Genomic DNA, 10,000 nt, shown 5'->3' with positions numbered 1-10,000 from the left:
ACGGCGGCGTCGCTGGGCTTCCACAGCACCACGTTGCCCTGGACGACACACAGGTGTCAGATCTTTAATGAACCCGCCGGTCCGTCACACATAGAGGCCGGCGTTCACTCACCATCAGCGCCGGCGTTCCGGCCAGGTTTCCACCAATGGCGGTGAAGTTGAAAGGAGACACGGCAGCTACGAACCCCTGAGGGGAGAAATGTAGAGGATCAGGGGGTGAAAATACATTTATTGGACAATGTTAAGTAACAGAGCATTAATAACCTCCAGGCCGCGGTACAGCATGGTGTTGGTGCTGCCGTCGGCGTCCAGCGGCTGCTGGTCCTCCAGCTCGACGGCGTGTTTGGCGTTAAACCTGAAGAAGTCGATCAGCTCCGCGGCGGCGTCGATCTCCGCCTGGACCACCGTCTTACCCTGCACCCCAAAGACAACCACCAAGCAGGTTCTAAATGTATGGATTTACTTTATATTATTACTATTATTATTAAAAAAGTATAATAATATTATTATTATTATTTAATAATCATTTTAATTATTATTTATAGATTTAATTTAATTTATAACTATAGAATTTATAGTTTTTAAAAACTCTATATTCCATATTGAGGTGTGAACGCTGCGTCGAGCGATTAATAAAATTAAACGGCATTTTCAGATCGCAAAACCTGGATTTGAAAATAAAAATTAATATTTTAAATGCACGTGGGCACACGCACACACACACACACACACACACACACACACACGCAAATAAAATTATAATAAGAAATACATATATTCATAATAAAAGCTGCGACGCACGAGCTTTGATGCTCGGTCTGCAGAGCGTGTGGAGTAAATATATATATATTATTCAATACATAGATTTTTAAAAAAATTATAAAAATTATAAAAAAATGTATAATTAAAAAATTATAAAAATGTAAAAGAATTAAAAGAAATTACAGAATTCGAAATATTTTAAATTTTAAAATGTTAAACTAACTAATAAAAAAATCGAATTAAATAGAAATATAGAAATAATTAATAATAAAATATCATTTATTTTGTCTACCGTATCCAATGTCGTGTTGGTCACACTATAGAATGGTTTATTGTTAAATTAATATTTTTGCCAATAGCAATCGCATTATTAATAGAACAAAAACAGCATTATTTCCCCATAAGGGTCGTCTCTAAAGTGACGACCCCGGACCCCGGACCCCGGACCCCGGACCCCGGACGGTTCTCCCAGGTCTCCCGTACCTGGCCGATCATGGTCTTGGCGAGGACCTCCGCTCTCTTGGGTCCACTGAGGAGGTCGGCGGCCTTGAAGAGGACCTGGGCCCGGTCCTGGACCGGCGTCAGGTCCCACTCCTTCCTCGCTGCCACGGACGCCATGATGGCTCTGTTGATGAGCGCCTGTCGAGCGGCACACAGGCGGTTAAACAAGTCCTTTAAATAAAAACTAGAAAATAATACAATATCTAAGACAAATAGAAGTGAAATGACACCGTCTCATTAGACATCACTGGTGTTTCTCTCGTTACATTTCATAAGGACTCTTTTATAATCTTTAGTAAATAAAGCCCACAGGTTCACGTAACTCACCTCGTCAGCATAGCAGAACTTTGCCACTTTATGGGAGTGATTGAACGGCTTTGAAGAGCAACAAAGAACATCGACGAGTTACGACAGAAAGGACCGTTATAACAAAGGAAAGAGGAACAACAGTAAGCAACAACAACAACAACAACAACAACAACGACACGACGAGCCGCTCACCGACAGCTGGTATCTGACGTCTTCGGTCCACACGTGTTCGTCTCCCACCACACACGGGATCTCCTCCGTCTTCCCCTTCAGCCCGTCCAGGGCCTGGGAGGAGGAGGAGGAGGAGGAGGAGGAGGAGGAGGAGGAGGAGGAGGAAGAGGAGGAGGAGGAAGAGGAAAGGAAGAGGAAGAGAGGAAGGCACAGCGGTCACTTCACCCTCTCCGGTTCCTTCAACACATTAAATGAACGCCGTGCGGCTCAAACCTTCTGCAGCTCGTTCCTCTCGGCGCTGCCCGGCGTGAAGCCGAGGACGGGCTCGTTCTTCACCTCCACGGCTGCACAGGGGAACGTCTTGAACCTTCACACACACACCCACACACACACACACACACACACACATATACACATACACACACACACACACTCCTTTAATGAACAGACTGGAGCTCCCTGAACTGGTTTCAGCCCATTAAGACAAACAACCGAAAGGAGCTGAAATACGACGTTTATTTAGTTTCTCATTCGGGTTTTTTTGCAACATTAATGACGCAGTTAATTTAGATTTTGAATGCGATGTCATTTGACTAAAATCCCATTTCCTCTCTCTCTTAAAGCTTAACGTTCATTTGGATAAAAGCTGAAAGATATTTAATGTCAAAGTTCGGCTTCAGTTTGACTCACTTCTGCACTTTAAGTCATTTTCCTCGCGCAGCCTGAACTCTCCATTCGTTAATGATTAACTCCTCTGGTGTGGACTTTATGAACTGAAGGTCGGGGGGGGGGGGGGGGGGGGGGGGACCACAACACACTTTGTTTTCACAGATGTCCCAGAAACATTCTCAGAACCTCGTTTCTGAGACGCAGTCGGGCTCCTTGAAGCTGAAGGTCGCCCGAGGTCGTAAAGCGGGTCAGACCCGGGTGTGCCGCGAGATAACTTCTGGATGGCGCGATGCACCTGAACGCACCGATGAACATCGCTTCGGGGGCGGAGCTAAGGCCGGGATGGAGCGACTGGGCCTTTTACATTGTTGTACATTGTTCTACATTGTGGTACATTGTTGTACATTGGTGTACATTGTTCTACATTGTTGTACATTGGTGTACATTGTGGTACATTGGTGTACATTGTGGTACATTGGTGTACATTGGTGTACATTGTGGTACATTGTTGTACATTGTTCTACATTGTGGTACATTGTTGTACATTGGTGTACATTGGTGTACATTGGTGTACATTGTGGTACATTGTTGTACAATGTGGTACATTGTTGTACATTGTTGTACATTGTTGTACATTGGTGTACATTGTTGTACATTGTTGTACATTGTGGTACATGGTTGTACATTGGTGTACATTGTTGTACATGGTTGTACATTGGTGTACATTGTGGTACATTGTTGTACATTGTGGTACATGGTTGTACATTGGTGTACATTGTGGTACATTGTTGTACATTGTTGTACATTGTTGTACAGTGTGGTACATTGTTGTACATTGTGGTACATGGTTGTACATTGGTGTACATTGGTGTACATTGTGGTACATTGTTGTACATTGTTGTACATTGTTGTACAGTGTGGTACATTGTGGTACATTGTTGTACATTGTTGTACATTGTTGTACAGTGTGGTACATTGTGGTACATTGTTCTACAGTGTCGGCGATGCAGAACATCGTGGTTTTGGTGGAACTCTTGGATGTGTTCATTACGTTCTCTGGCCATGTCCGTGTAAATGCAATAAAAGTTCTATATGGTCATCTCCGCATACATGAATATACACATATATATTATCTATTGTTCTGAAAGAGTTGAGATAGTTATGTTAGCTCTCATTGGATGATGCATGTCATTCCGCCGACTGCCAGCAGGCACATTTAAAGAATGAGGCACAAAAATGAGCCGATACATTTTCCCAACACTGAAGTCTGGCTTGAGTTAACCAGATGGTTTGAGCCCGGATCGGCTTTGAGGAACCGGGCTAGCCTGATGTCAATCATCGTGTTCATTTAAGATGGATAACGGGACATTTGATCCACTTAGTTGAGCCACGTATGAGAAATAGGGCCCGGGGCGCAAGAACAAATTATAATATATATACATAAATAAATATAACCAGGTGACGTCACCATTTACCAGGTGACGTGAGTCCCTGAGGGATCAGGGTCAAAAGGTCACTCTAGCTGGTAAACTGGTTTAACTAGTGGGGAGGAAGACTGGGGTCTGACATCAAGGATATAGGATACATTCAATAAATAAATAATACATCATAAACGTGTTTTTCAACTCCAGAGATTAGGTTATTATTATGACGTAACGTCAAACCCAACTGACCGTCCACCGTCGATCACGTGTTATTAACGTCGCATTAGGACTGCTTCGGGCTTGAAGAGCACGCGCCGCAGCGTCTTAAGGTTAGGAAGGTGCAGGAGGCTCGTGCCCGCAGCGCGTGTACGTACCCCCTCCAAGACTGGCGCACGGCCGCCCTCACGCGCAGCATGTTTTTATCCGGCAGAGGGGGGAAGACCCGACCCGTAATAAACCTGATCCGGGATCGATACCTGATCACAGGTCCGACGGTGCTGACGGACTAACTAACTGGGGCGTAACAAACAAATACGGATCCTTCGAAAACAAGACCCGCCCTCCGTCGCCTCTGATTGGCTCCCACGCGCCACCTTCGTTGATTGGATTGGCTAGGTTTTGGGCCGGAGGGATGCGATTGGTAGCGGATAGGATAAGAATAGAGTCGGCCAATCAGAGGCGGAGGAGGGGGGTCGTTTTATGGACGTAACGCGACCGGATGGATGTTCGTTTTTTAAGACAAGATCCCCGCTGATTGTGACGCAGTTAATGACGTAGTTCGTGTTTTAACATGTTAATGACGGTTTATTGTTTATTTTTAAACGTCCTCATTATCTGTCGAGAGAAGCCCCCCCCTCCTCATCCTGCGGAATGGAACCTTCCAGGGGGTGGGTCCGCGACTGGCCAATCAGCGAACAGTTAAAATGTCCTCAGCCAATCACAGGCCACATGTGGAAGTTCTATTTCTGAGCGGCCTCTTGATTCGGACATATCGATTAAGACACACAGATATGTCAGTATAATTATAAGAATAACCAATAATAATTGGTTAAATGTAACTGCACATGTTCTATTATATTCTTATCTACGTAATATTGCTGTTCTATATATTATTATATTACTACATGTCACTTTATAATATATCTCATATCTCCCATGATACATCATAATTTACCATTTTATATTAAATATTCATCTGAATATTTATTTATTTCCCTCTCTTTATTGGTCTGTATGTCTGCCCCTTTTTAATTTTTTATATTGTCTCCTAAAATATGTTATAGACAACATTATGTACGTCATCAAAAAGATGTGCAGTAAAATGCACCATTTGTATAATATACTTACTATAGTATTCAACTTTAAAGTGTAATGCAATATATTTAATATATCTTTCTTTTAGACAACCTCTCTGATATCTAAGATGGTTTTGGAACATGTTTATACCTGCCTTATTATCATTATTATTATGATGATCATTATTTCATTATTATTAGTCTTCAGGGTTTTGTTATTGTTTTGTTTATATCTCCATTATTTGTAGGTCATGGAGCTGATATCTGTCATGACACCGAATGACCACCAGATGGAGCCGTAATCTTCTGACTGAAATGATGCCAGGTTCAAGGTGATCTGTCAGTCCAGGAGCTAATAGATAATTCATCTTTAATGGAGACTCTGGACATGAACAACAATGGGTTAACATGTATGAATGGAACGTACGTGGAGCTTTTGAACACCTCGTGAAGATATAAACAAGAAGTATTAGGATGTTACTTATAATACTAATGCTTCTGCTCCTGGTCTCTGAAAGCCTCATCACAATGAGGACACGCTTCATGTTCAGCAGATTGAATATGAAGAGCGTGAGAACTGACCTGGGGTCAGCTGCTGGTCTCTTTACTGGCCCCTCATCAGCCGCCTGTCTCCCTCTGCAGCAGCTGATCCCTCAGACAGCAGGAAGGTTCCCATGTACTAAACCAGGTACTAAACCAGGTACTAAACAGGTACTAAACCAGGTACTAAACAGGTACTAAACAGGTACTAAACCAGGTACTAAACAGGTACTAAACCAGGTACTAAACCAGGTACTAAACAGGTACTAAACCAGGTACTAAACCAGGTACTAAACAGGTACTAAACAAGGTACTAAACCAGGTACTAAACAGGTACTAAACCAGGTACTAAACCAGGTACTAAACAGGTACTAAACAGGTACTAAACCAGGTACTAAACCAGGTACTAAACAGGTACTAAACAGGTACTAAACCAGGTACTAAACCAGGTACTAAACAGGTACTAAACAGGTACTAAACAGGTACTAAACCAGGTACTAAACCAGGTACTAAACAGGTACTAAACCAGGTACTAAACAGGTACTAAACCAGGTACTAAACAGGTACTAAACCAGGTACTAAACCAGGTACTAAACCAGGTACTAAACCAGGTACTAAACAGGTACTAAACCAGGTACTAAACCAGGTACTAAACAGGTACTAAACCAGGTACTAAACCAGGTACTAAACCAGGTACTAAACAGGTACTAAACCAGGTACTAAACCAGGTACTAAACAGGTACTAAACCAGGTACTAAACAGGTACTAAACAGGTACTAAACCAGGTACTAAACCAGGTACTAAACAGGTACTAAACCAGGTACTAAACAGGTACTAAACCAGGTACTAAACAGGTACTAAACCAGGTACTAAACCAGGTACTAAACAGGTACTAAACAGGTACTAAACAGGTACTAAACCAGGTACTAAACCAGGTACTAAACCAGGTACTAAACAGGTACTAAACCAGGTACTAAACCAGGTACTAAACAGGTACTAAACCAGGTACTAAACCAGGTACTAAACAGGTACTAAACAGGTACTAAACAGGTACTAAACAGGTACTAAACCAGGTACTAAACCAGGTACTAAACCAGGTACTAAACAGGTACTAAACCAGGTACTAAACCAGGTACTAAACAGGTACTAAACCAGGTACTAAACCAGGTACTAAACAGGTACTAAACAGGTACTAAACAGGTACTAAACAGGTCCTACGAACACAACGAGCAGCCGATCAGAGGTATTGATCTCATTAATCGATGAGAGGAAAGGGGGCGGGGCTTCTGACCTGGTGGGTTTACGGCCATCCTGCTTTCCCACACACTTCAAACCTGTTGAGACGAGACAACGGCAATTAGTGTGTGTGTGTGTGTGTGTGTGTGTGAGTGTGTGTGTGTGTGAGTGTGTGTGTGTGTGTGTGAGAGTGTGTGTGTGTGAGTGTGTGTGTGTGTGTGAGTGTGTGTGTGTGTGAGTGTGTGTGTGAGTGTGTGTGTGTGTGTGTGAGTGTGTGTGTGTGTGTGTGTGTGTGTGTGTGAGTGTGTGTGTGTGTGTGTGTGAGTGTGTGTGTGTGTGTGTGTGTGTGTGTGAGTGTGTGTGTGTGTGTGTGAGTGTGTGTGTGTGTGTGTGTGTGTGTGTGAGTGTGTGTGTGTGTGTGTGTGTGTGAGTGTGTGTGTGTGTGTGAGTGTGTGTGTGTGTGTGAGTGTGAGTGTGTGTGTGTTTTAGGGTCAGTGGGGGCGTAGTTCACATGTTATAGGTGCAGTTGGACTCACCTAATACAAGGCAATGGAGGTTAAAACCAAAAGTAAACTTTATTTTGTGAATGACGTGAATATGTATATATATTTATATATATATATATTTAAATATATAAATATATCTAAATATATTCATATCGACAGATCTCTTTAACTATATAAAATATGAATAAAAGTGTAATGTAACATGGCACACTTCCTTTGTCCTGGGGATTGGGGGGGGGGGGGGGGGGAGGGGGGGGAGAGCTGTGGAGAGACAGACTCCACACAGGGAGGCAGCAGCTTAGGGAGGGGGGGGGGGGCACTCCGTTTAGTCTGCTCTAAATATATATATATATATATATACACATATATGTGTGTATATATATATATATGTGTATATATATATGTGTATATATATATATACACATATATATATATGTGTATATATATATATATATATATATATATAAACACATATATGTGTGTGTATATATATACACATATATATGTGTATATATATATATATACTCACACATATGTGTTTATATATATATATATATATATATATATTCACACGTATATATATATATATATACATACATATACATATAATATCACTGACAAACTAAAAAAACAAGGCAATAATACAATAATCATCAAACATCGGATGCGTTTTGTTTCTATTATTATAATTTACAAACACGTGGACCCAAATTAAATATATTGTACACATCCATCAACATATTGTTTTTAAAGGACAACGAGTCAAAGATTTAGAGATGTCACATGAATTTATTTCATATTTAGTCTCGATAACATCATGTAATTCCTTTATAAAAGGTGACGTCACTTCACATGGAAGATGAGAGGCTGCATTGTGCAGCACGTTGGTCCAGAACCATCAAGTCCTCTCCTCACATGGTCCACCCGGGGGCTCGGAGACCCGGCTCCTCTACCAGGACCTCCACACCGGAGGCGGTGACCCGGCTCCTCTACCAGGACCTCCACACCGGAGGTGGTGACCCGGCTCCTCTACCAGGGCCTCCACACCGGAGGCGGAGACCCGGCTCCTCTACCAGGGTCTCCACACCGGAGGCGGTGACCCGGCTCCTCTACCAGGGCCTCCACACCGGAGGTGGAGACCCGGCTCCTCTACCAGGACCTCCACACCGGAGGCGGAGACCCGGCTCCTCTACCAGGACCTCCACACCGGAGGCGGTGACCCGGCTCCTCTACCAGGGCCTCCACACCGGAGGCGGAGACCCGGCTCCTCTACCAGGGCCTCCACACCGGAGGCGCCGGCTTCGCTGCAGCCGGGACGTGGTCGCCGTCTCCGCGGCCGCACGCAGAGGAGAGGACCGGGTGGCGCGCCTCCTCCTTCGGGAGCCGGCGCAGGAAGTGCAGCGTCTCCTCGCAGCATCGGGAGTAGCCGTCGCCGCGGGGGGCCGAGCCCCGAGGCCGCAGCCGCCGCTGCAGGAAGCCCACCGTCATCTCCAGGACGTCGGCCTTCTCCAGCTTGGCGTCGGGGTCCCGCTTGTGGACCTCCTCCTCCAGGAGGACCTTGAGCTGCTCGATGCAGCCGTTGATCCGATCTCGGCGCATCTTCTCCACCGCCGGCTTCCTCGTCTGTTGGGGGGGCACAACAAGAGGGGAGGGGGGGTTAGAAAGACCACTCACTCAGCAGACCGCAGAGAGGATCCAGATCCAGAGGAGGAGCAGGTCTTACTTTGTGTCTGTCTCTGGACGCCATGGAGATGAGAGTCTCTGCTGGTCTCTCTGATGTGGACCCCGAGGAGGCCCCTCCTGTATTTATAGGAGCTGCATTAGCATCACAAAGGGGCCATGAGTCCCGGGCTGGATTAGCTGTCCCCCCCCCCCCTGGGGGTGTTACCTGGTTTAGTACCTGGGAACCTTCCTGCTGTCTGAGGGATCAGCTGCAGATGTGCAGAGAGAGACAGGCGGCTGATGAGGGGCCAGTAAAGAGACCAGCAGCTGACCCCAGGTCAGTTCTCACGCTCTTCATATTTAATATGAACTCATAAAAGTGAGATGTTGCAGCAGCTGCAACAGGTTTCATATTCAGAGGTGAACCTGTGTGTATATAATGTTTTTTATCAGTGTGTACTCAATGTCATAAATATTAAATATACTTCAAACAAAACTTCTGACAAAATATGTTTCCATAATTTTGATATATAATTATATATATATATATTTAAATATATATATATATATTATATTTATATATATATATATTTAAATATATGAAAAGGTGCAACATTTGCACCTTTTCTAGAGAAAGTTTTGTAAAAGCGTCACAAGGTCAACGTGTTATTGATTCTCTATAAAATACTAATATGTTTATTCTTCTTCCAACTTATTATATATATATACACACACATACATACATATTTATTTATTTCATCAAAGAGGCTGCAAACTCTTCACAGGTGGATATCATGGGGATAGACTCACATCACAATCCTCAAACACATAATAATAATAATAATAATAATAAGTGCTTGATTAACATGGAAAAGAACAGCACTGGCCTGTTTAGTAAAGACACACGTGCGCATATGAATAATGC

The 10,000-nt window shown here is 43.6% G+C and overlaps 2 protein-coding genes across 3 annotated transcripts in view; both read right to left on the bottom strand.

Moving 5' to 3' along the window:
- Window positions 1-4,364, bottom strand: part of aldh4a1 (aldehyde dehydrogenase 4 family, member A1) — a 10,865-nt gene extending 6,501 nt beyond the window's left edge. Inside the window, exons 1-8 of one of the 2 annotated variants that reach the window (XM_034532107.1) lie at window positions 4,211-4,364; window positions 2,017-2,110; window positions 1,765-1,857; window positions 1,591-1,638; window positions 1,246-1,401; window positions 265-414; window positions 113-187; window positions 1-38 (exon numbers count right to left, since the gene is read on the bottom strand). The exon at window positions 1-38 is cut by the window's left edge and continues 150 nt beyond it. In XM_034532107.1, coding sequence (XP_034387998.1) covers window positions 1-38; window positions 113-187; window positions 265-414; window positions 1,246-1,401; window positions 1,591-1,638; window positions 1,765-1,857; window positions 2,017-2,110; window positions 4,211-4,251 — 695 coding nt within the window. In that variant the 5' untranslated portion in view covers window positions 4,252-4,364. The remainder of the gene's footprint in view (window positions 39-112; window positions 188-264; window positions 415-1,245; window positions 1,402-1,590; window positions 1,639-1,764; window positions 1,858-2,016; window positions 2,111-4,210) is intronic. The other variant, XM_034532108.1, reaches the window with a different exon arrangement.
- Window positions 4,365-8,682: 4,318 nt separating this feature from the next.
- LOC117731128 (transcription factor HES-5-like) lies at window positions 8,683-9,208 on the bottom strand. The gene is made up of 2 exons (XM_034533284.1): window positions 9,137-9,208; window positions 8,683-9,036 (listed from the first exon to the last, which is right to left on the bottom strand). Exons 1-2 carry the CDS (start codon window positions 9,158-9,160, stop codon window positions 8,683-8,685), a joined length of 378 nt encoding a protein of 125 aa, XP_034389175.1. The 5' UTR covers window positions 9,161-9,208.
- Window positions 9,209-10,000: the final 792 nt, after the last annotated feature.

The sequence above is a fragment of the Cyclopterus lumpus genome, chromosome 5 (genome assembly GCF_009769545.1).
Source record: "Cyclopterus lumpus isolate fCycLum1 chromosome 5, fCycLum1.pri, whole genome shotgun sequence".
Taxonomy (NCBI): Eukaryota; Metazoa; Chordata; class Actinopteri; order Perciformes; family Cyclopteridae; genus Cyclopterus; species Cyclopterus lumpus.
The sequence above is the reverse complement of the archived record's forward strand: the minus strand, read 5'-3'. Positions and strand labels throughout refer to the sequence as shown.

Bases quoted from the DNA above. Each gene is read 5' to 3' on its own strand.
- LOC117731128 (XM_034533284.1), bottom strand. From the start codon at position 9,160: ATGGCGTCCAGAGACAGACACAAA. The intron at 9,037-9,136 runs GTAAGACCTGCT...CCCCCCCAACAG, and splicing joins CGTCCAGAGACAGACACAAA to ACGAGGAAGCCGGCGGTGGA.